This window comes from Mesoplodon densirostris, chromosome 18 (genome assembly GCF_025265405.1).
Source record: "Mesoplodon densirostris isolate mMesDen1 chromosome 18, mMesDen1 primary haplotype, whole genome shotgun sequence".
Classification (NCBI taxonomy): Eukaryota; Metazoa; Chordata; class Mammalia; order Artiodactyla; family Ziphiidae; genus Mesoplodon; species Mesoplodon densirostris.
The window spans coordinates 56,346,231-56,372,786 of NC_082678.1; the positions used below are offsets into that span (position 1 = coordinate 56,346,231).

At 40.8% G+C, this 26,556-nt stretch overlaps 1 protein-coding gene across 11 annotated transcripts in view; it reads left to right on the top strand.

Annotated features, from left to right (window-relative positions):
- SYNRG (synergin gamma) overlaps positions 1–26,556 on the top strand; it is a 95,405-nt gene that overhangs the window by 44,911 nt on the left and 23,938 nt on the right. For 8 of the 11 annotated variants that reach the window (XR_009530464.1, XR_009530466.1, XR_009530467.1 and 5 more), the window contains exons 13-20: positions 2,062–2,180; positions 2,316–2,378; positions 6,220–7,167; positions 15,697–16,290; positions 17,637–17,800; positions 18,619–18,672; positions 19,172–19,268; positions 23,503–23,651. Coding sequence is in view for 1 of the 11 variants with exons in the window: in XM_060082866.1 (XP_059938849.1) it covers positions 2,062–2,180; positions 2,316–2,378; positions 6,220–7,167; positions 15,697–16,290; positions 17,637–17,800; positions 18,619–18,672; positions 19,172–19,268; positions 23,503–23,651 (2,188 nt within the window). In the remaining 10 variants the exon portion in view is untranslated. The remainder of the gene's footprint in view (positions 1–2,061; positions 2,181–2,315; positions 2,379–6,219; positions 7,168–15,696; positions 16,291–17,636; positions 17,801–18,618; positions 18,673–19,171; positions 19,269–23,502; positions 23,652–26,556) is intronic. The other 3 variants (XR_009530470.1, XR_009530472.1, XR_009530473.1) reach the window with 1 other exon arrangement.

The following is a 26,556-nucleotide window of genomic DNA, read 5'->3' on the forward strand; positions in this document are numbered from 1 at the left end:
GGACTCAGTGTTGAACTGGATGTCAAAGTCAGAGGAGGAATAGCACTTGAGCTGGCATGAAAGGGCATCTGGAAGGGAGCAACATCATTCATTTATCCATTCGGAAAATACTTACCGTGTGCCAGGCACTGGGGAGCCTCGTATAAGAAACAAAGTGGTCATGGGGCGCTGACGATAGAATAGTTCAAAAAGGATTAAGGCGTAGGAGTTTTGAGTTGGTTTATTTTCTTTGCTTTTTAAATGGGTGTATTTAGCAGGTTGAGCAACTAAGTCAAGTCACCTACCACAGCCACGTGAAGTAACTGTAAAACACAAATGATACACCAGAGAAAAAGCAAAGCCCTTTTTTGTGGCCAAATTCTCTAAAGTCTCATCTTTCAATAGAATGCAGGTTCTTAAATTTTAAAACAGTATGCCTCTCTCACTGAGTACCTTTCGTTAGTATTAAACAGTAGAAATAACCATTTGCACGTTTGGAACAGATAACTACTTTATATAACTGGCATAAACACTTTCATGGTGATTACAGTTTTTTTTAATTTAATAAAAACTTTAAGGAAAGAATTGGAATGAATTCTTCCTTTGTAATATGCATAAAATTACAGTCTGAGTCATAGCGTTTTTTGAATGGAATTTTATTTTGTTGACTTCACTCAGCAGTACTACATTACTCTGAAGATCCTCTGGTTTTTTTTCCAATTCTGAAAATAATTTTTAAATTAATATTCAAATAAATGTCATATTTAGTAGAAGATTTTACCATGGACTTTAAAGGGCCATAGCTAATGTTGGTGATCATGAAAAAACAGATCATTCAACTTTGTGGTTTTTTCCTAAGACATTAATTACCTTTATTCCTATGTAACATTCTGTTCAGTATGTTGTAGTTTAATTACTTATGGAACTTTTAGAAATCCACCTATACTGTATAAACAGTGACCTATTTGTCCAGATCAAATATGTAGCAGCTGTTTGGTATTGGTGTGAAATTATAATATTTGATAGCACTAAGTCCTCCAGGCACTGCAGACGCCCATTAGCATGCATGTGGGAGAGCAGGGTTTTTACCTTGCTTGTAGGCCACTGATAAGAAGACTTAAATGACTGTAGAAAATGTTTGCTCTAGGGCAAAGAACTCAATAGAAATCCATTTATATGACTTGTGTGTATGGTATTGAATGACACAAACTAGTAGTGGAATGTAGTCATTCATATGTAAAGGCGGTTCTTCCAGGGAGCTGCCTGGGTCTGATAAGGGGGAAAAAAAAGGCAGTGCTTTTATAGTCTGTGTTTAAGCCGCCCAAGAATTACCCACACAGATACTACTCATTACACTATTTTTCCATCCAGCAGGGAAATGTGTCCACAGGCAAAAGTATCTTTATCTAATTTTGAAGTGATTGTTGTTTTGCTGCAAAGATAGCTTCTGGAACTGCTGATGTGATCCTCGTAAAAATGCAAATTGTATTAACTCTACTGCTGCTTATCAGATGTGGGAACTTCTGCCACTAAGCGATGCAGTGTGATCAAAAGAAGGACAATTTACACCTTGGCTTGAACAGCATTTCATAAATAGATTTTTATCTTAACTATTCCACCTCTGCATTCTGAACCCATTTTAGAGAATAATTTATATTAAGGTTAACATAATTTACTTTAAAATATTGGGTATATGTACTTGGAGCAGTTCACTTTCACAGTTTTATGGACCTAAATTTAAAATTACAGGAAGTCATCATTCTATAATAATCTATTTCTAATGCCATTCCAGTGGTTCTTACGGCTTAAAGATGATTAGATGGTCAGCGTGGATCTGACTCCTCTTCACATAATCAAGAAAAGAATTATTGCTTGAGTGTTGTTTCAATATTTTTTTTTCACGGAAAAGGATGTTGTTTTCTGTCATTTGTGGTGTACCTATATAGTTTCTAACTTTTAAAGCAGGGAGCCATGAGTTTTAACTAGGTACCTGTGTGCCATTTTAACTCTGAGGTCTTCCTTGATGACAAGGTAAGGAGACAATGTTCTCGTCATTAAGAAATACTTCTCTTTCCCTTTTAGTGCTCCTTCTTTGTTGATGCCACTTCCTGGAACTAAAGGATCAGCTTCTGTGGATAAATATGCTGTGTTTAAAGGAATTGCAGCTGACAAGTCCTCTGAAAATACTGTTCCATTTGGAGGTAAAAACAGTTCATAAATTCATGAACCTATGAATGTAAATTTTTGTTTTTAGTGGTGACCTTTTATGGTGAATGTCCTTGAGCTGTGATCTTAAGGTTCCTAACCTTAATTGGGCTTCTGTCTTTTCATCATAGAGCCTGGTGATAAATACAGTGCTTTCAGGGAACTTGAACAGACAGCAGAGAGTAAATCTTTAGGTAAGTTTTTGTTTCCTTAAATGGATAAATTATTTCAATTTTTAATAAGAGATTTTTATGATTCTTTCAGTAGCATCCCAAACATTCTTTTATTTTACTGCGTGGTTGTTCTTGTTTTGTTTTGTGGCTCTGGAAATTACAAGAAAGAAAAATGTGGTTCAGTTATTAGATAATAAAATAACTGATAATTTAGAAAAATTATTTTCTAAAATTTAGGGCAAACCCCAAATCAATGCAATTTCCTTTGAAAATAGTGCATTCCCTTTCACTGGAAGCCTTCAAGCCCAGTTAGACTCCTGTGACCACTTTCAGTTATTTTAATGCTCAAAACAAGACTTGAGCTGTTGGCAGTGCAGCAATCTGTGGACTGTGCGAAAGGCAGCAACCAGTCTTTTACATCTCAAGATTTTCAAAATTGGCTGTAATTTAATGAGTAGAAGTGAGAGGGCTTTGTGTGCCTGTGTGGTTCCTATCTCTGATAGAAGGGCTTAAATAGAGTAGAAGGGAATGTAGAATGATAATTTGAGAGCCACATATGTAAAGTCATATTTGTGGCTAAATCCTGATGTGTAGGATTTAGATAATCCATAGGTCAAATGATGTCCTTCAAAGCTTAACCACGCATGCTGTGAAATTTGTATCCTCTACTGAGGAGTTCTTCCTGGGAACAGTACCACATTCTACCTCTCTGTATTGGACAATCAAATTTGGAACATCCTTCCACAATCATTTGTTCTAACCCTTTTCTCCGATGAATGGGGAGGGCGTGGGGAGGTTGGGGGGAAATTACAGGAAAGGTAAGGTGTATGTGTGAAAGTTAAAATAGAAAGTGTACTGCTTAAATATCTCTAGAAATATTCAATCTTTTACAGCTCTTAGGTTCTAGAAATGTTTCCTTGTGTTTCATTCAAGCCTTTAGGATGTAATATCTTTCTTCCTCAGTGCCTGTATTAGGTACTAGGAGTACAAAAATAAACCCCAGAGGAACTTCTGGTTTGTTAATTTGGCATTTACTCCTAGAGGTGCTTTTATCAACTCTTGGGCCAAGGCAAGTTTGGAGTAAAGAGCATGGTTTAATATCAGGGTTCTTTATATACTCTGGTATTAGTGATCGTATGATATGTATGTTATTCCTGGGAAACACCATGGTGCCACCAAAATGTAAGCAGCACATCTTAGCCCTGCTTTTGCGGTACTTTACGAACAGAATCCCAGATGGTTGTTGCCATTGTTGTGTGCTTGCTTTCATTCCTGTCTTACCTTTAAGGCTTTCCAGGGAGAGATGCCAACTTTGTTCATTTTAGGAGAATATATTTTTTTCTACTCATTAAAAATACAGGGCTTCCCTGGTGGCACAGTGGTTAAGAATCCGCCTGCCAATGCAGGGGACACGGGTTCGAGCCCTGGTCCAGGAAGATCCCACATGCCACAGAGCAACTAAGTCCATGCACCACAACTACTGAGCCTGTGAGCCACAACTCCTGAGCCCGCATGCCACAACTACTGAAGCCCACATGCCTAGAGCCCGTGCTCCACAACAAGAGAAGCCACCGCAGTGAGAAGCCCGCACACCGCTTCAAAGAGTAGCCCCCGCTCGCCGCAACTAGAGAAAGCCCGCGTAACAACAAAGATCCAACGCAGCCAAAAATAATTAATTAATAATTAATTTTAAAACTTAAAAAAAAAAAAAAGTGGACTGAAAAGCTACCCATGAAGTCATATGCTTAATGTACCTCCTGAGAAGCAATCTTCCAGTGTCTGCAACTAATTTATTTGCCCAAAAAGCCCCTGTGTTTTTGAACATGTAAACCCACCCATTTTTATTTCTTTTTAACCCTTTCACCCAGCTTACATTTCTAATGGAAACGTTTACAATTCATCAGTAAGTTTAGTTTGCTGTGGTGATTTCCTTTACAAAATAACCAAGCAAAACTTGTCAGTTTCACAGATATTTTAAAGCAGCACATCAAAAATTTAGGCCGTGACAAAATTGGCTGCTTATTACCTTTTTTTTATACAAATAATACAGATATTATCAGTGATGTACTCGCCTAAAATTCTAGGGCGATTTTTAAAGTTTTACATCTGCTTCTCCTGTCAATTTGTGAAACTGACTTTAGTTATATTAGTGGTATGTATAAAAACATGAAATACAGAAATTCTGAATGCTGTTCTTCTCTTTCTAAAATTTCCCTAATATTAAATAGATTTCTCTGTGTTGATAAATTATGCTGGTGAATTTGTTAAGTAGTTCAAATTAGGGGGAAAATAAGCTTCCATTATTTTCCATGCTTTTTTCTTTCTTTTTTTTTTATAAATTGATTTTTAATTTTATTTATTTTTGGCTGTGTTGGGTCTGCATTGCTTCAGGCGGTCTTTCTCTAGTTCCGGGAGCTACTCGTTGTTGCCGTTCACTAACTTCTCATTGCGGTGGCTTCTCTTGTTGCAGAGCACGGTTCTCTAGGCACGCAGGCTTCAGTAGTTGTGGCACGCAGGCTCAGTAGTTGTGGTTCACGAGCTCTAGAGTGCAGGCTCAGTAGTTGTGGCACACGGGCCCAGTTGCTCCGCAGCATGTGGGATCTTCCTGGACCAGGGCTTGAACCTGTGTCCCTGATTAGCAGGTGTATTCTTAACCACTGCAACACCAGGGAAGTCCCCTCAAAATTTTTAATAATGGAATTGATATTCAAATCCCTTTGAATTGTAATAAAATAAGTGCTGATTGGTACAGTGAAATTTTTGATTTCAAGAAGAGCCCAAGTACTCATGGATTTTTTTGGTAAGATTCAGCTTATGTGTTGGAAAGTGGGCGGGGGGGGGGGAACTACTTTATAATGTGCCCTTAGCAAGAATGCTTTGCACATAAGCAGATGCCTTTTCAGAATTTTTCATCAAATCCCTTCAAATTGATGCCTCAATATACTTGAGCAAAACCACGTAGTATCTAACCATAAGCTTAAGTGCCAAGCTGAGCAGAGTCTTGTACATCCTAAATATTAGATGCAGGATTTTTCATAATACTTCATTGGTACCTGTGATATTTTTTTTTTGATTGATCACCATGTAACACATTTTATCTTTAAAGGGCCACTGTGTATTTTAATATGCCTCTCTTCAGGAACCTCCAGCGCCTATTTCCTTTTTTTTTTTAATTTAATTAATTTATTTTTGGCTGCGTTGGGTCTTCGTTGCTGAGCACAGGCTTTCCGTAGTTGCGGCGAGCGGGGGCTACTCTTCGTCGCGGTGCAAGTGCTTCTCATTGTGGTGGCTTCTCTTTGTTGCAGAGCACAGGCTCTAGGTGCACGGGCTTCAGTAGTTGTGGCGTGCGGGCTCAGCAGTTGTGGCTCACGGGCTTGGAGCGCAGCCTCAGTAGTTGTGGCGAACAGGCTTAGTTGCTCCGCAGCATGTGGGATCTTCCCGGACCAGGGCTCGAACCTGTGTCCCCTGCGTTGGCAGGTGGATTCTTAACCACTGTCCAGCGCCTATTTCTTATTCTCCTGTATGCTTGGCTGGCTAGCAATAGTGAGAAAACATCCTTAGAGCAATGCTTTTGGACAGCTGAAGGCTCTGGCACAGACATATCATGTCACATATCATATCACACTGAAATGAGCAAATGAAAATCGTGTGATATGTGTGCTCAGTTTGATTTTTATTTATTTCCCTATCACTGGCCTTCAGTGTGGAAACAGAAGGGATATTTGGTAGGGATATTATTAAACTATGGTTAACTAATGTGAAGCCAGTGAGGGAAAAGTCTGTAATATGCTTGTACTTTAATATGGATCATGGGATTTTCAGCTCAGCATTCTTTTGTATTTGGTTGTGTTTTTTCTTTCAGGAGAAAACTTTGCAGAATTCAGATCTGCGGGAAATGATGATGGTTTCACCGATTTTAAAACGGCCGATAGTGTCTCACCACTAGAGCCACCGGCAAAAGACAACGCTTTTCCGGCAGCCTTCCCCTCGGGAGCTATCCAACAGAAACCACAAACACAAGTGAAAAATCCTCTGAACTTAGCAGACCTAGATATGTTTTCCTCAGTTACTTGCAGCAGCGAGAAACCATTGTCCTTTTCAGCTGCATTTAGTGCATCAAAATCTGTTTCCTCACGACCCCACCTAGCGGGATCTGCAGCACCCATGACGACATTGGCGTCAACTAAAACTTCTAGTTTGGCTGATGATTTTGGAGAATTCAACCTTTTTGGGGAATATTCTAGTCCAGCATCTGTTGGGGAGCAGGATGACTTTGCAGATTTTATGGCTTTCAGTAATAGTTCTATTTCATCCGAGCAAAAGGCAGATGACAAATACGAGGCCCTTAAAGAGGAAAGTAGTCCTGTTCCTCTAAGCAGCAGCGTGAGCAGCACAGTAAAGGACGGACAGAACTCTGCCGCTGCGTCTACCAAATACGATGTCTTCAGACAGCTCTCTCTGGAAGGACCGGGGCTAGGTGTTGACGAGCTGAAAGATAACCCTCCTTCAGGAAAGAGTGATGATGATTTCGCTGACTTCCACTCCAGTAAATTTTCTTCCGTGAACTCGGACAAATCCCTGGGAGAGAAAGCAGCGGCTTTCAGACACACCAAAGAAGACTCTGCTTCGGTGAAGTCCTTGGATCTCCCTTCCATTGGCGGCAGCAGTGCTGGCAAGGAGGACTCGGAAGACGCACTCTCTGTCCAGTTTGACATGAAACTGGCTGATGTGGGAGGAGATCTTAAGCATGTCATGTCTGATAGCTCTTTGGATTTACCAACAGTTAGTGGCCAGCATCCTCCTGCTGCAGGTGAGGAATTGGTGAGATTGCTCTGGTGATGGTGATATAGAGTTCAAAGATGGTTCTGTGGGTGTTGATTTACAGAAGAGGAAGGCTCTGGCTCTTAACCCTTATGAATGTCTAATCATTAACCTCTTCATGGCCAGTCCCGTTAAAGCAGTGTTGAATTGGATTCTGTGGATACTTGGATATGTGGATACCATGAATACAATGAAACTTAGATTGGATGGCTAGGATATTTTTGAGTTTGAAATCTAACACCAACTGGGTGTCTGAGGCACATCAAAATCCACTGCTGAATGAGCCACACATTGCCAGAAATTTTATAAAGACTTTTGCCGTGTCAGTAATGTTCCTCCATTTCTGTGAGTGAAGTCAATGTTTCCTTCTCCTTTTTTCTTCTCTTGGGTGTATTTGGCAGCTGCCAATAGAGTATTCTGTTTGGTTCATAGAGACCGACTCGTTAGGCCAAGAAAGTAAAAATGTCTAGCCAGTTATACTGCAGTTTTGCCACATCCCTACAAGAGAAGAAGAGGGCAAGAGCTTGTATCTGGATGCCCTGTGTGCCAGGGTCTGGCAAGGAGGAGGGCAGGAGTTGTTAGTGGAACTGAGGTACGGTTTTCAGTGTTAACGCTATTACTGGAAGTAGTAAATTGTAACACAACTGTAGACGGTAGATAGGGTAGCTACTAACTTTCTCGTAAAATGTTTGAAAACATCTTAGAAGAGAGCCCTCTTTAAATTCCATATGGATTTACATGTAGCAGTTGATTCTCTAGTCCAACTTCCTGTCAGAAAAACTAGATTCCCAAGTGTCCTAGTTTTTATTTTGTTTTGTTCTTTGATATGTATATAGAAAGATAAACCTATTTTGTGGCCTTTAATAATGAGAAATATCTCAGCATTACTGTATTATTCCAGAAAATGCATTATGCGTACGAAGGGTTCATTGTCGTTTAACTAGAGAGGGACACATAAGACACTCCCAAGTTTACAGATTCAGGAAGAAATAGTAAAGTATGGCGGCTTTTGCATATATCAGTTTGGTCAGTCAGAAAACAAAATTGCATCCATCCTTTGGCTATTGAGATGTTAGAGGTCTTCTTAAACAGGGTGCTGAATTGGGAGCAGGGTATCGGAGGAGTGGCGTGTTCCACAGGCTACTTGCCAAGCGCAATGGGCTGTCTGCAGGGCTCCTTGTGCCCCGACTGTCTACTTATATTTCTAATGTACCTTCTTCAAATGTTTTCCTTTTTTTTTTTTTTTTTGCCGCTGTTTGTTTGCTAGAGTGATTTTGTTTCTTTTTTGTATGAGCTGCTTGAGCTACAGCAATTGGTTGCAAAGTGCTCCATTTTCTGAACAATAATATTGGCTTTTTATTTTAAAATCTCATAACATGTATACTAGCCTTTTGGGCTCTGAAATTATTAATTAGAAGCTATTTTTCTGAAAGTGAATCTATATTCTTTCACAGTGCCAAACTAGATTTCTTTGTGAGACAAGTCTAATCTGCGTTTGGGAGGGTGTCTTTTCTTTTTTTTTTTTCCATTTGGGGAGGGGAGATTGGTTTCATGACTGAGCTTGTTCTGATTGACCTGTTAAAATAATCTTCTGTGCTCATGTCCTTTTATGTATGTTTGGAACATTCCCAGCTTGGAACCTGTAACGTTCAAGCCAAGTTTCTTCAGTTTGAGGATATTCTCAAAAGAGGATTGTTCCCTCCTTTTGATCTGTAAACCTCCTGTCCGAAAGGAGCAGTATCCCTTTAGAGTGGTTGTTAAAAGGGGTTGATGTCTGACCAATGAGCGATATCGTTCTTGAGCAAAACTGCTGCGTGAATGTATTGGAGAGGGTAAATGGCAGGGAATTCTCCAGTGCAACTTGGTTTTTCTTTATCCTCATGTTGACGCACAGTATCTCTTGCTCTCTTAGTTTGAGGGTTAAGGGTACTTTTTGTTGGAGAAATAAGAAGTGGGCTGATGAAGAGAGAATAAAACGTAGTAGCTTATCATCTCGGGACCTTAATCCTGTTTAGAAACCCTAACTTGACTCTGAAGGGGATACTGACTCTTTTAACTCTTGCTATAATTCTTTGTATGGAAGGTAGATAACGCTAATAACATTGCCTGATTTCTCTGCGTATTATTACATTTAACCCTTTGAGCCCTTGCTGCATATAATTTCAACTAGGCTGCTTTTGTCCCCCCTCTAAATTGAATCTCTCAGCACTAAGGCATCTTGATGCGCAGTCGTTAAGATCATCTGGTTTCGTTGGCAGCAAGAGCTGCGCCTCATTTGTGACACTCTCAAAGGGTTAGCAAGGCTTCTGTAGCTACCTGCCTACCCACCTGTAAAGTAGCTCTTCTTGGACATTGAAAATCTTTGTATTTTAATCAGCGCTTTATTATTATTTTTTGGCTGCTTTTCTGATGTCTTTTTTTCAATTTCGACATTTTCTGTGTGAATGTGCCTTTTCAAACTTGCTTTGGTATATTCCTCTGCAAATACCGATCTGCATGCTTATTCTGATGACTTTTTTCCCAGCTCTTCTGTACCACTCTCTTTTGTGATCTGTAAGTCTTAACGTTAATAAATAATTCTTTCACACATGTTGAAAGTGTGGGGATGTGTGTAATTTGTACTTTTCCAGGGTTAGACCAAAGAAATACCTGGTCAGTATCAAGTTTAAACCCTCCTGTAGTTAGAGGGCTTTTTCCCTTTTGTTTATTTTGTTTCTTCAAACACCTTTCTCCTAAGAAAGTATTGGTACATTTTAGCCTCTTCCCCTTATAATTCCACTCATATAAATTTTTAACATGGCACTGGATTAAAATATAAGTTAAAACATTTTAAAAGATACGTGTAAACCTTACTTTACGTAATAGAGAGAAATTTTATTCCTTCTAGTGAAGATTTTATTGCTTAGTAAACATCACAGAGCCTGTCTCCACTAGGAATTATACTGTGAAGAGAAGGGGAAGACCTGAGAGCTTAGTGTTGGGGAAAGGGCCGTATCTATTAATAACTCGGTATATATACATTTAATTTAAAATAAATTATTGAATGGTATTGAGATGAACTTCTGAGCAGAGTAAATGTAAACTGAATTTAGATTGATAATCTCTGTCATGAAAAGTGTTTATTGTTAATACCAGGGAGTCTCCAGGAGTGAATTTGATTTGAGTTTGAAGTTGGGCACTCCGTCCACTAATTGTAGAGCATGTTATCTTTCCAACTTCAGAATGTAGTATGAAGCCACCCTTCGTCTTTTTTAACTTAGTCCGTAAAGCAAGGTCTTAACTCTTTTCATTTTTAAGAAAACAATCTTAGAAACACCCACAAAAGTTAGCTGCAAGAGTAGGCCAAATTTGGAAATTTTTTTTCCATTTCGGAGTATAGTAATAGTGAAAAACCTTGGGAAAAGGGAGTTGTTTCCATGGTTTAAATTTTTTTCTTATATTTTGATGCTTTGGTTCTTTGTTCTTTTTTAAAGTTTGAGTCAGAAAGGAAATTAAACCATTGAAGGTGAGGATTTTGAATAGGATTCCTGAGAGATTACTTATAGTATCTGAACTATGCCATTTGAGAAAAAAGAAAAGTTGCATATTGGGATTTAGATTAACACTAAGAAAAGCTGGGTCTGCCATTCAAAATATCGTGTTTTCCAGAGCATAATTCTTTAGAAAGTGAATAGTACTTGGTTTGCGAAACCTTGTATAATCATACTATGTTTTAATTATGATGTGTGTTAACTAATTTGGAAGAAAGAGATTTCGGTGTAGCCTCCATCTAGTGATAATTTCAGTTGCCTTTCTTTTAGAATGTTCTGGTGCCAGTCTCATGATGGCTTTGGCTAAGGAATTCCTCTGTCAGTGGAATTATTTAGTGCTATATTGGTCCATCTGGGACTGCTTTATTTTAACTCATTTCTGCATTTAAGCAGGCTCCAGAAGATGAGTATACCTGTGCATAAAACATAATCACATTCACAAATTGAGCAATTAATGTTTCCAGAGTAGTAATACTTTTTAGAGAGGAAGTTTTGATAATACGTATAACAATATGAACTTTCAGTAAAGACTTGAAGGCTGTATTCTGTAAGTTCCAACAAATCAAAAAACACCATTTTGTTTACCCCAGTGCCAAGTAAGGTAAGATGTGGTTCGTGCCTGACTTCACACATCAGTGCCTGAGAAATTATACAAATGTATTTATATTTTACAATCACTCTATTTTTCACATTAAAATCCCTGCTGATTTTTAAAAGTAGCTAATGAACATGAGGGGATTCTGGCAATATCAAAGAAGCTGGGCTAAATCCTAAAATAACTCAAAGAATAAACCAATTTCATATTTAAAGAGCTGTTTCCAGCTTTGTTTTTCCATCAGTTGAATGCTTTTCATAGGTTGTTTTGGAAAATGTTGGCCCATTAGCTGTATAGGGTCATATGCATAGTATGGTCTTCTGGGTGCTCCCCTCTGCCTTGCATGGTCACAAGGCCCTAGTTGTAATTGCCATCTTCTGTGCTCACTTGATTTTTTTCTGTGGGATTTTTAATGATGATCATGTCCCACTGTATGTCTTGACACCATTCTGTGGCCTTCCAGCCTCCTCTGGACTGAACATATCCACAGGATTGCCACTTTGCTTTATTGAACTGAAAGCACTGACCCAGAAACCTGCAGGTGCTTACCGATAGCCTGACAACATTTAAACGATAGATGTATATGAGTAAGTACACATGAAGAATGGGAGGTTTCTATGCAGATGAGGAAACACTGGAAGGCGATTATACAGCAACATTTTGTGGCCTGTCATTCTTACACTATGATCACTTTCATTCCTGTTTTCTTCAACAACACCTGTCAGGGTGTTTGATACTTAGAGGACACAGTCAGGCCAGGTTCTGTAGTTAATAGAGAATGTAACTATGATTGACTTCAGAAGGTAGAATAAGGCCAGGGATGGGAAGAAGTTTAAGTGTATAAATATTTCATGATTTGCTTTGGTAAAATGGAGTTTGGATTAAATCAGTATTGGAAATTAAAAGCTGTTTATTCCTTAGGCCAATGAACAATGTAATTGCTATATGAAACACTAAGGAACAGTGGAATTTGCACAGGTATCTCTTTTCTTTTTCTAAACCCCTCTCTCAAAAGCCAGTAACTCTTCATCACCTGGGCACTTACGCTTACAGCTTTAGAAGAGATCCATGGGAATTGGTACGGCCTTCTGTGTCCTGTAGCAGCAGCTCACACTCTTTGTTCCAAGAAATGCCTTGTTTTCATGTACAACATCCGTGCAGAAGGGACGTGAATAGAGGTTATGGAAGAGACTGATAGGGTTACCTGCCAGTGTAAGCAAGAAATCCATGTCTTAATTTGAGACCCATGATGGAAAGCAGATTGTGTAGTTTGTTCCTTTGGCCTTAGGAACAGGACATTCCTGACTGCAAACAAATAGATATATTAAAGCACACAGTTTGGTGCATTATCTGTGTGCAATTGCAGTTCAACCTAGCACAGCCTAAGAGTTTTCCAGTAGAATCAGAAATACAGCAGTGATTCTCTCTTCCTTTTATTGCATTCATTATTTTCTTTTCCTTTTTCTCTTGCAATTTTCAGAATTCAGCTATCAAATTGAAAACCCACCTACAGTAATTTCAGTGATTGCAAAATAAAATGTGGTTTATTCTGTATTATTTTTTCCATCACTCATGTTGTGGCTCTTATAGAATATTTACTATTTTTAAGACCATTGTACAATAATACATTATCGTTTGCTTAGAAAACATAGAACTGTTAACATGGGAAATAAGGAATTTTCTTGGTTTAACCTATCCTCAGTAAGCTGATTCACCACGTTTTTCTAAAACAAAGGTTTACTTAAAAAAAAAAAAAAAAAGTTAACTAATATTCACCATGCTAGGAAATACAACTGTATTTTTATATTGCTTATAAATGCTAAGGTTTAGGAATACAGTGTTCTCATGTTCCTTATGTAGTAGCAGTACTTCCTTATGTGTTCAAATGAATTGCACTTTAGTAAATTGGTTTTTTACACTATATAGCTAGTAAATAAGCAAAAGTAAAATTTAAAAAATCAGCCTTGAGGCTTGACTTTCATATATCCAGTATCATTACTCTTCATTATCTTTTAAAATATAAAATATTTCTTTTTTAGTCTTTCATTTGGTCATTTCTGTGAGTTGTTCCAAAAGGCAAAATGTTATGTTTATCATTCTTAATAAAAGAAACATTTCTTGAAGACCTATAGTGTTATAAAAAATACTTAAAAGGTCTTCAACTAAGGCATTCCCTTATTGCTTATAATGCCTTTTGCCTGATTATATTACAATCATTTCTGGTTTAAAAAAAAAAGAAAACTTGTTTTTTCTTGATGCATAATTGTACAAAAGGGTCTTTTTTTTATTACCGTAGCAATTTAGTTGTAATGTTTGAACAAGAGCTTGACTTTTTATTAAATTTATCTTTGGTCTTTAGGAAAATTGCTACCCTTTTTAGTAGATGAGATTCCAGGAGTAGTTCACAATACAGCTTCTTCAGAGAGCTTTCTGGTAGGATGTAATAATAAAAAATTCATGTTCTGACACATTCTTCTGAATGTACCCCTTGAAGACTCACTCATCTTGTGTTTAACTGCATCTGCCTCCTGATTGAATTTCACTTCATTTGAGTCAGGGCACCTTCTGATCCCTTTAAATAGTGGGGAAAATAAACACTACAGCCAGAGACTAAGAGGGTGTTCTGCCTAAAGTCTTGTTTCATTCATTCTAAACTGTACATTTTTCACCTGAATCTTTTTTTCCCTCCTGTTTAATAAGCTAAAATTGAAGGGTACCATTTGCACTACAGAATTTTAAAATATACTGCTGTTCTGTGGCAGTTATCTGCTTTTCACTGGTTGGCCTTTCTGTAAATCTCACGTTTTCCATTTTTATTATTAAGTTAGTGCCCTTTTCCTAATAGGGTTGAGAGAGAGAGAGCTATTTGGGGTGCACTGTTAGAGGAGCAGTGTCAGGAATCCCTTCCTTCTCATAAACTATGCAACATTGCTGTATAAGAGACATGAAGAAGCCCAGTGTTGTTTTACCTGTTGACTGAGTTATGAAAATCTGGGTCACAGAACTTTTGAGCATTTTCCTTTAATCCATGTTTGTGGTTGTCAGAGAGGGGGTCTTGCATTTGGCCTTCTTACCTGGTGTACAATGACCAAAATGAGACCAAACACCTCTCAGCCAGACTGAATGGACAGCAGTGCTGGAAAGTTGCTTCTCCACACCAGTGTCACTCAGCCTCAGCTGGTTTTGTTTTACGAAAACGAGCGAGAAATTTTCCCTACTAAGACCACTAAAGTGATGGGTTGACTTTTCATTTTTTCTTTGAAACAATTCTAGTTTAGGCCCTAAGGCAGGCAACGAAATATCACATTGAGGCTGGTGGCAACTATGCTGTATAGTAATTGCTGTGTTGCTCACCAGGCCCTGGGCTGGGCCCTTGACACATGTTATCGTTAATGTCATAACACAGCCCTTCCAAGTGCATGGTCTTCTCTTTTTACAGATACGCAAACCGAGGTTAAGAGGTGTTAAATAGCTTGCCTAGTGTCACACAAGTGGTAAGGTGGCAAGAGCTGGGAGTTGAACCCAGGTCTGTCTGAATCGAAAACCTACATTCTTTCTGCTGTTTGTGCCCCCTCTTAAATTATTTAAAGATACATCAAGCATGTAAAATGAGTCTTCTGCCCAGCATTTCTTTTCTTTTCCTTTTTTTTTTTTTTTTAAATGAGGGGGTTACACATAGTTGAAGGAGAAACAGGAGCCCACGAGGACCCGGACCCTTGATTCTATTTTTTTAGGGATGAGAGTAGTTTAGACTGATTTTTCTTTCCTCATACTCCATCACAGCAATAGGACGTCCATATTGACCAAAATAACAACTAGGTAAGTAACTGCTCAATTAAAATCTCATATTTGGCCTTGCCTAGACAGAAACTCCTAATAACTGATTAAAAGTTAAATAACATTATTTCTACTTTAGTTTCAGGATATTGTCAACTTTTAATTAGTTTGTCATGTACATTTCATATGGCCATGTTATAAAGGAACATTTTCCAGCAAAGTCAAAACGAGAGAGACTTGTTTTAGGCAGGGAATATTGTAAATACATTTTAAAGTTCATAAGTGAACGGACATTTTATTAAATGACCCTATTCTTATATCAAACTGTATATACATTGGTGGATGAACCTCCTATCTTTTCTTAGGAATTGTACTATCCAAAGAAGATGGCTCTTTGTTACTAAATATAAATGCCAACTCAAGGCTAATGTGGGTTTTTCAAGATCAGATTTTACAGCCCAGCTTCTTTAACTTTAGTACAAGCTCTAAATTTAGTTAACTCCAACATCGCATAAAATGAATCAAAAGTGCTAGACATTTTGCTTCTGCAGAGCTTAGGGCATTTTGCCTAAATGGTGAGCTTGCCTCTAATTGTGGGGTCTTATTTCCCTTTCAGATATAGAGGACTTAAAATGTGCTGCTTTTGGAACCTACAGTAGCAATTTTGCAGTGAGCACACTTACGAGCTATGACTGGTCAGACAGGGATGATGCCTCTCAGGGCAGAAAACTCTCTCCATTTGTCCTCTCAGCAGGAAGCAGGGCCTCCTCGGCTGCCTCAGCTCTTCCAAAGAAAGAGACTTCATTTGGCAGTACCGAAAACCTCACCATGACATCTCTCTCCAAAGTCACAACCTTCACAAGCGAGGATGCTCTTCCAGAGACGACCTTTCCGGTTTTCGCCAATTTTAAAGATGTGATCCCACAGGCCAGCGAGCAAAAGGAATATAAAAGCGGGGACCACAGGGATTTCACCAGACAGGACCTGCCTGCGGCTGAACGGAGCCAGGAGGCCACGTGCCCAAGCCCAGCCTCCAGCAGCGCTTCTCACGACACCCCCAAAGAATGTGCGGATGACTTCGGAGAGTTTCAAAGTGAAAAGCCCAAAATCAGCAAATTTGACTTTTTAGTGGCCAATTCACAAGGCAAAATGAAATCCAGTGAAGAAATGATCAAAAGTGAGCTGGCAACCTTTGACCTTTCCGTTCAAGGTGAGTGGCTTCCAACATAGATTTTACGTCTTAGTTTCTTCCACTGCAGTGTTAGATGTTCTTTCTTAGAATAAGAAGTTGGTCCCTGGGATAGCAGGAAATAGATTTTCCAGTGTTTAAAATCAGGGTCTATGACAGATAGCTATAAAAGAAGGTTTCCCTGAGACTGAACTGAAATTAAACCAGTATCCCTCAGGTAACTGCTTTTGGGGCTAAAAATAAGCATAGCACCCAGTCTGTTGTTCATTTGCTTGTTTGGGGTAGAGGTGTGCCGTGTTAAAAGACAGAGAAATGGTTTGATCCCCTCGTGGGCAGGTTAGTTCTGCTCTTGTTGGCTGGCTATGGACTATATCTTTTCATCCAGAGGCTTCAACGTGGTAGCTGTGGATCTGGATCCAGCCTGCAGACCTGTTTTGATTGACCCACATGGAAGGTTTTCTAATATGTGAAGCAATTGCAGATACATAGAAATCATGACACTTCACAACCTGGATTTCTAGCTTTTATTTCTTCTTTTTTTTTGTAAGGTTATTTTTTTTAATTAATTTTATTTATTTTTGGCTGCGCTGGGTCTTCATTGTGGCTCTCAAGTTGCCGTGCGCAGGCCCTAGAGTGCGCGGGCTTAGTTGCGGCATGTGGGGTCTTAGTTCCCTGACCAGGGATCGAACCCGAGCCCCCTGCATTGGGAGCGTGGAGTCTTAAGCACTGGACCACCAGGGAAGTCCCTGTAGCTTTTCTTGAAAAGTTGTAGTATCTGGCAGTACTAGGCCTACCTTCCCACCTCTCGACAGTCAGCTGGAGCTGAGTAGCAACATCCCCCTCTGACAACTGAGGTGTGCTCCCCCCCCAGTGTCGCGGTCCCCACCACTTCCATCTCCAGCTGACCTTCAGTCATTTACTTTGCTTGCCTGTCCTCTGAAGGCATTTAAGTTTGCTCCTTTTGCTTTAATCGCATCCTGACAGAAGGGCTCGTTGATTTCCATTAGATTGGGAGAGATGGAGGAAGTCGGTACAGATCCCTAACTGATGACTGGAGAAGCAACACACCTCTTATGCACTGGTACTTAGAAGGACCCTTTAGCCCTCCAGACTCCAGTGATTCCGCACTTAGAATTATGGAAGAATTATGGTAGATCGGAGAAGCGTAATGGAGAAAATTAAAGGCAAGGAACTCAAGAGAGAACAGATGAAAGCGTTCGACATGTAGCTTGCCAGACAGGCTGAATGAGGGGTGTGAACGCCTCCTGATGCAAACATCTAAGAAAAGAGGGTCGTGTTAGCAAGGAAGAGCCTCTGCTTGGACTAAGCTGAGTAATCAGAACCTTTGTGCCATCCACTTCCCCCAGGATCGCACAAGAGGAGTCTGAGCCTTGGTGATAAAGAAATAAGCCGTTCTTCTCCTTCTCCGGCGCTGGAGCAGCCTTTCAGAGACCGCTCCAACACACTGAGCGAGAGGCCCGCCCTGCCCGTCATCCGCGACAAGTACAAAGACCTGACAGGAGAGGTGGAGGTGAGCAGGCTCCTCGTCCGCAGGGGGCTGAGCCCCTGAGGGCCCTGAGAAAAAGCGCTTGCAGCTTTCACGTGGGGAGCCAGGGGCAGAACGTCACAAAGCACCGGATGTAAAATACGTAATTACAGTGAGAGACGTAAAATACGTAATTACAGTGAGAGAATGGTGACGTTAGCCCCAGAGGAAAGTACCTCCCAGACGTGGCATCACTGAAAGTAGTCAGTGACCCTAAAACTGGAATTATTCCTGGGACCTCACAAGCAGGCAGGTGTTTCACGGAGTTCTTTTTGAGCACGTAGACTTGATCATCTTAGTGAATGGTGAAGCGTCAAAATAGAGGAGAAAGGGCAGATGTCCTGGGTCCTCTGACTGCTCCTGTTCACAGCACCTCAGTCCCGTGCTGCCTTCCTCCTCCAGCCAACACTGTTAGCGCTCCTCCTCCCCTCCCTGGCACACACGTGCACACGCACACCCAGGAAGCCATGGAGCCAGAAGCCGTGGTTTGATATTGGCCCTTGTACTAGACACCTGCATGGTGAGTGCCTTTAAAGAAGCTTCCGCTGTTAGTGGACCAAATGAGGCAACATTTACAAAGGGAATCAACGAAGAAACATTTCCCTCAGATTTACAAGTCGTGTGCTTGGAAGTTACATTTATCAGGAATTAAAAATTGTCCTAGTGGGTTCAAAAGGTAAGTTGCGCTTGGACTAGAGTGATTTTCATAGATAGGAAAGTCTTCAGTACTCTGAATTGACAGAAGTAACAAATAGGATTCCAGGCTTGCTGGTTTGACCCAGTTCTTTTTATAAAATTCACAGGAGAATGAGAGATATGCATATGAATGGCAGCGGTGCCTAGGGAGTGCCCTAGAGGTGAGTCTGTCACTTTCGTGATGTTCACACGTGTGGAAATGCCCCTGGTGTACATATCTTGCCTTCTGGGTTCATTTGGATAGACTCGCAGAGCTCTGCGTCGATGGCCTTGCGCAAAGAGAAGCTGTGTGGAAAGTCACACATCTTAAGCGAGGCTTCTTTCCCATCTATGATAGTAGACACAGCTCACTTAACTACCGTGCCCTCTTCTGTCACTGTGTTTAAGACATAACAAAATGATATCATTATCTCCGCCCAAGTTAAAATAATATTTAAGCTAAAGAACCTCTATTTTTCCTCTTTCAAAGAAAATGAAGGATTGGTTCTTCAGCGTCAAAATTAAATTCTCAGATTTGTTTCAGCACAGTCCTCTATATACATCAATCAGTTGTGTGTTTCCACACCTCCTGGCTTTCTGTTGGGTTTTCTACTGATAGTAAATTGATTTGTAATGACTTTTCCTGATTACATAAGGTGATGTGATTTCATTTCTTTGTAGGTCATTAAGAAGGCCAACGATACCTTAAATGGAATCAGTAGTAGTTCTGTGTGCACAGAAGTCATTCAGTCAGCTCAAGGCATGGAATACTTACTAGGTATGTGCTTTTGTATTTTACTTATCCAAAATCATGACACTTTGCAGTCTTTTCAGTTGTCCCTGTGTTACGTAGCTTAATCTAGATCTCTCAAGCCACATATGACTTCACTAAGTAGCATCCGCATTTGTAGAGAAGACACTTAAGTCCCAGACAGGAACAACTATTTGACTTCGGGTCTCTTTGGCCAGGTTTCCCAGTCCTTGTTATACACAGTGTAAAATTACTGGTTTATCAAAGAGTCTGAACTAGATGAGACATTAAAATTAAATCATTGGTTTAAAAAAGAAACTTAAATCACTGGGTCTCCAATCAGTTCTTACCATGCTGTGTTGAATTCTTCCTTTCTACCTCTCACTGACATCACAGATGCCTTAACTTCCTGGCCACCTTCAGCTATGAGACATGCCAGTCCAACATGAAATCTCAATCCCTGTCCATTTCAGTGGTCCTCTCCTCCCCAAGCTCAGGCTTGTCCCGTGGCCAGAGCCACATGCACTGGACCCTAGTCTTTTTCAGGTCTTTACTCAAATGTCACCTTCTAAGTGAGGTCTTCCTGGCCTGTCTTACTCAAAACCGTGTCGCGTCTCCCCACCCTGGCACTTCCCGTCTCTTTCCCTGCTTGATTTTCTCCCTAGCCCTGTCACCTTTAATACCTTAAATGCTTTACTTACTGTTCTTATTATCTGTCTCCCTCCACTAGAACGAACCTCCAGGAAGGAAAGGATTTGGGTTCTTTTTGCTCACTGCTGGGTCTTCAGCACCTAGGCTAGGGCCAGGCACATAGTGGTCACTCACAAATACTTGCTGCATGAGTAGCTACGAAGGGATGTGAGCTCTCCTTCCTCCTGCCACCTTGCTCTGGTTCCGCTGTCCTGCCCAGACAGGCACAATTCTGCTGCATAAACAGATGTTCACCGGGTATTGGGGTGCCTATCTTTCCTTCTACTAGTTTTCTACTGTGGAAGACCATCTGAGAAGCCCCCTCACGTGGCTTAGAGTGGGCTGTGATTCCTGCCCTTCCCCTGGGGGAGGAAGGACAAGCTGTGGTGCTGTACAGAGGCTGAGCATGTACCACTGATGACCCCCTGGGATTCTTCCAGTCCTCTTTTACAGCGGCTGGTGGAGGGGTTGAGGGTACGTCTGGCAGCTGTCCTTAGAATGTGGAGACCTTGGCACCCTCATCCTTGCTGGAAGAATTCAGCTATAATTCAGCGACCACAGGAAAAGAACCATTCTGTGTCCTGTTAAGTGTATAAAAGATACATGAAGCCACAGACTTTGTAGATCTTTGGGCATTCAGAGGAGTGAGATACTTCTTAGTTACAGGCAGACCTCGGAGATATCACGGGTTTGGTTCCAGACCACCGCAATAAAGCGTATATCTCAAAAAAGCATATATCTCAATAAAGTGAGTCATGTGAATTTTTTGGTTTCCCAGTGCGTAGAAAAATTATATTTACACTATTACTCTAGTCTGTTAAGTGTGCAATAGCATCATGTCTAAAAAAACAATGTACATACCTTAATTTAAAAATACTTTACTGCTAAAAACTGCTAACCATCATCTGAGTCTTCCGTGAGTCATAATCTTTCTGCTGGTGGGGAGGCTCTTGCCTCCATGTTGATGGCTGTTCACTGATCAGGGTGGTCGCTGAAGGCTGGGAAGGCCGTGGCAATTTCTTAAAATAAGACGACGGTGAGGTTTGCTGCACCAGTAGACTCTTCCTTTCATGAACCATTTCCGTATACTGTAAAACGCTGTTTGAAAGCATTTTACCCACCAGAGAACTTCTTTTAGAATTGGAGTCAGTCTTCCCAAAACCTGCTGCTGCTTTATCAACTAAGTTTATGTAATATCCTAAATTCTTTGTTGTCATTTTAACAGTCTTCACCAGGAGTAGATTCCACCACAAGAAACCACTTTCTTTGCTCATCCAAAAGAAGCAATACCTCATGGTTAAGTTTTATCATGAGATTGTAGCAATTCAGTCACATCTTCAGGCTCTACTTCTAATTCTAATTCCCTTGCTCTTCCCACCACATCTGCAGTTACTTCCTCCACTGAAGTTTTGAACCCCTCAAAGTCACCCCTGAGGGTTGGAATCAACTTCTTCCAAATTCCTGTTAATGTTGATATTGTGACCTCTTCCCGTGAATCACTCATGTTCTTAATGGCATCTAGAATGATGAGTCCTTTCCAGAAGGTTTTCAATTGACTTTGCCCAGATCCGTCCGAGGAGTTACCATCTGTGGCAGCTACAGCCTCACACAATTTATTTCCTAAAGACTGAGACTTGAATGTTGAAATTATTCCTTGATCCATGGGCTGCAGAATGGATGTTGTGTGTTTAGCAGGCATGAAAACATTAATCTTGTTGTGAATCTTGATCAGAGTTCTTGGGTGACCAGGTGCAATGTCACTGAGCAGTCATATTTTGAAAGGAATCTTTTTTTTCTGAGCAGTAGGCCTCAACAGTGGGCTTAAAATATTCAGTAAACCGTGTTGTAAACAGATGTGTGTCATCCAGGCTTTACTGTACCATTTATAGAGAGAGCACAGGCAAAGTAGATGTAGCATAATTCTTAGCGGCCCTAGGGTTTCTGGAATAGTAAGTGAGCATTGGCTTCAACTTAAAGTCACCAGCTGCGTTAGCTCTTAACAAGAAAGTCAGCCTGTCCTTGGAGGCTTTGAAGCCAGGCATCGATGTCTCTTCACTAGCTATGAAAGTCCTAGATGGCATCTTCTTCCAATAGAAAGTGGTTTCATCTACACTGAAAATCTGTCGTTTAATGTAGCCACCTTTGTTAATTATCTGAGCTATAGAGCTTCTGGATGACTTGCCACAGCTTCTCCATCAGCACTTGCTGCTTCACCTTGCACTTTAGGTTATGCAGACGGCTTCTTTCCTTAACCTTCATGAACCAGCCTCTGCTGGCTTCACACTTCTTTCTTCTGCAGCTTCCTCACCTCTCTCAGCCTCCACAGAATTGAAGAGAGTTACGGCCGTGCTCTGGATGAGGCTTTGGCTTAAGGGAATGTTGTGGCTGCTTTGATCTTCTATCCAGACCACTAAAACTTTCTCCATATCAGCCATAAGTCTGTTTTGCTTTCTTATCATTCTTATTTTCACTAGAGTCGCCCTTTTGATTTCTTTCAAGAACTTTTCCTTTGCATTCGAAAGTTGGCTAACTGTCTGCCACAAGAGGCCTAGCTTTTGGCCCATCTTGGCTTTCGACATGCCTTCCTCACTAAGCTTAATCATGTATATTTTCTGATTTGAAGTGAGAGACGTGAGACTCTTCTTTTCATTGAACACTTAGAGGCCATTGTAGGGTTATTAACTGGCCTAATTTCAATATTGTTGTGTCTCAGGGAATAGAGAGGCCTGTGGAGGAGATGGACGGGAACAGCAGGTCATTGAGGCAGTCAGAACACGTGCCACGTGGTTTGTGGTGCCCTAAAACAGCTACAATAGTAACATCAAAGATCCCTGATCACAGATCACCATAGCAAATACGATAATAATGGAAACGCTAGAAATATTGTGAGATTACCAAAACGTGACAGAGATGCAAAGTGAGCAAATGCTGTCAGGAAAACGGTGCTTATAGACTTGCTTGATGCACAGTTGCCACAAACCTTAAATTTGTTAAAAAACGTAAATCTAGAAAGCACAACAAAGTGAAGTGCAGTAAAGCGAGGTGTGCCTGTGTAGTGATACTGACATTCCGATTCTTTTAAACTGTTAATATTCCTATTTTCAGTGAGTTTAATGGTATTTCCCAAATTCAAACAAATGGACTCATAAAGAAGCCAGAAAAAAAATAGCTAATACTTAATGCCTGGTGTTCTCAGCCTTTTACAGTATTAACCCGCTTAATCCCTTAATTCAACCATCCTTTGAGGAGGTACTACCATTATCCCAATTTTACAGATGAGGAAACTGAAGCACAGAGAGGTTATGCAACCTGCCTGAGGTTACACAGCTAGTTAAGTGGCAGAGTTGGGACTTGAACCCAAGCAGTGTAGCTCTAGACTCTGTGCTCTTACCAGTGAGTTTATACTGCAGCATTAAGAGTTGATTGGTCCCAAGGAATAATAAGTTCACATCTGTCCAGATACAGTCCCAGTTTCCACCTAGAGTATCAGTCAGCAGTAAGGCTGTTGCATCTTGCTCAACTCTTTCTGTACGCTTCCAGCACCTAACTTTGTCCTCTCTCTCCCTGTCAGGTGTTGTTGAGGTGTACAGGGTAACCAAACGTGTGGAGCTGGGGATAAAAGCCACTGCAGTGTGCAGTGAGAAACTCCAGCAGTTGCTGAAGGACATCGATAAAGTATGGAATAACCTGATTGGTTTCATGTCACTCGCCACACTCGCGGTAAGCCCACTAGACAATTTAGCAGTTGCTTTCCTTCTAGAGACCTAAGCTGTAAAGCTGAGTGTATGTTCCTGTGATGGCACTTATTGGAGGGTGAAGGTGCCTCCTGTATCAAGTTATGTTAAAGGAAGGAGATAACATTTGTTCCATTCATTGATTAGTACCAGGTTGGCTTCTGGATAGCTCCCAGGACCGTTGTACCTAAATAAAATGAGAGTGTAGGAAAATGTTCTCTATCTACATCCTTCTTAAGTCCCGTATGTACATGCATGTTTTGCAAAGCACTCGTTTGAGTTTCTCCCTTTGCATTTCTAGTTCTTTCCGTCCCCATTTGTGTCCTTTTAAAAAACCGTACTATGAAAACACTAATTCAGAAAGATACATGCACCCCAATGTTCATAGCAGCACTATTTACAATAGTGAAGACTTGGAAGCAACCTAAATGTCCATCAATAGAGGAATGGATAAAGAAGATGGAATACTACTCAGCAATAAAACAGAATGAAATTTTGCCCTTTGCAGCAACATGGATGGACTTCAAGGGCATTATGCTCAGTGAAATAAGTCAGACAGAGAGACAGATGCTGTATGATATCATTTATATGTGGAATCCAAAAAATAATACAACAAACTAGTGAATATAACAGAAAAGCAGCAGACTCGGGACTTCCCTGGTGGCGCAGTGGTTAAGACTCCACACTCCCAATGCAGGAGGCCTGGGATTTGATCCCTCGTCAGGGAACTAGATCCCACACGCATGCTGCAACTAAGGAGCCCGCCTGCCACAACTAAGACCCGGCACAACCAAATAAATAAATATTTTTTTAAAAAAGAAGAAGCAGCAGGCTCACAGATACAGAGAACAAACTAAACTAATGGTTACCAGTGGGGAGAGGGAAGTGGGGAGGGGCGAGGTAGGGGTAGGGGAGTAAAAGGTACAGCTTACTGTGTATAAAATAAGGAAGCTACAAGGATATATTGTACAACACGGGTAATATAACCAGTATTTTATAATAACTATAAATGGAGTGTAACCTTTTGAAATTGTGAATCACTGTTACATACCTGAAACTAATATATTCTACATCAACTATACCTCAAAAAAAAATTTTTTTTAAACCTAAGTGAAAACAAACAAAAGACTGTATGATACATCTTGTTGCTATCCTGTGGTTCATTTAGCCGGTTTACTTTCTTAGGGTCTTGGATTGTTTTCATTGTTTTCGTGTTATGAATAGTTTTACTCTGAATACCATTAAACAAATGACTGTTTCCCCTTTTGGGATATAGTTTCTCCAAGAGGACTTAAGAGGTCAGAGTGCATGGCTGCACATGTACGCGCATGCCTGCATATAGCTGTTGTTACATGTGTTATATGGATTTACAGAGACCTTAGGGGCTAGTTGACAGTGCTATCAGCAATATATAAGTATACATTTCTTTACATTGTATTCTAGCTTTTGTCAATTTCTTACTTTAACAAGTGTGTAAACGATTTCATAAAAGTTTTTAAATTTCTTTCATTTCCTGAGGGGCTAGCCAGTGTCTCAAATGATAATTTACTATTTTCATTTCCTTTGTGTATAAACCGATCATCTATCTCTTTTGACCATTTGACCATATATTCAATGAAATATTGTATTGACCATACATATTTCATACTTGTAATAGACTTATTCACACACGTGTGTGTGCTCATAAGATTACATCAGTTATTTTTTTCCTCTTCTATTTCTTCCCCTTTTTATTTATTTATTTTTTTGCTGTACGCGGGCCTCTCACTGCTGTGGCCTCTCCCGTTGCGGAGCACAGGCTCCGGACACACAGGCTCCGCGGCCATGGCTCGCGGGCCCAGCCGCTCCGCGGCATGTGGGATCTTCCGGGATCGGGGCACGAACCCGTGTCCCCCGCATCGGCAGGCGGACTCTCAACCACTGCGCCACCATGGAAGCCCCCCTTTTTATTTTTTTAAAATTTTTATTATTCATTTATTTATTTATTTATTTTGGGCCATTTTGGATCTTCGTTGCTGTGCGTGGGCTTTCTCTAGTTGTAGCGAGCGGGGGCCACTCTTTGTTGTGGTGCGCGGGCTTCTCATTGCGGTGGCTTCCCTTGTTGCTGAGCACAGGCTCTATGCGCGCAGGCTTCAGTAGTTGTGTCTCACGGGCTTCAGTAGTTGTGGCTGGTGGGCTCTAGAGCGCAGGCTCAGTAGTTGTGGCGCACGGGCTTAGTTGCTTTGCTGCATGTGGGATCTTCCTGGACCAGGGAATCGAACCCATGTCCCCTGCATTGGCAGGCGGATTCTTGACCACTGCGCCACAAGGGAAGTCCTCGTCCCCTTTCTAAAATATTTCATGGGGCAAAACTATTTTATTTTTATATATTCATACTTATTCAGTTTGTCTGTGATACTATCCTTTATTTCACAATTTATCTTCCTTCCACAGCTGGAATAAATATGCTGTTCCATTTTCTTTCTTCTTTTCCTTACACTTTACCATGTGCCCCATCTGAAAGAGCAGCCAGTTCTCATTGCGCTGCACTGATGCTCAGGAGGACTCCCAGCTCTCCCAGCAACCTGTCTTCAAGGGCAAGCACATCCTCTCTCCACTGTTACGTTGCTTCTGGCTTGTACTATTAAGTTCTTAAAGCATTTGAATCATTTCCCCAATCTCTTATTTTGTTCTCTTTGGCCATTTTTCAATTTATAACCTAATTATTTTTTAAAAATACTGTGTGCGGGGCTTCCCTGGTGGCGCAGTGGTTGCGAGTCCGCCTGCCGATGCAGGGGACGCGGGTTCGTGCCCCGGTCTGGGAGGATCCCACATGCCGCAGAGCGGCTGGGCCCGTGAGCCATGGCCGCTGAGCCTGCGTATCCGGAGCCTGTGCTCCGCAACGGGAGAGG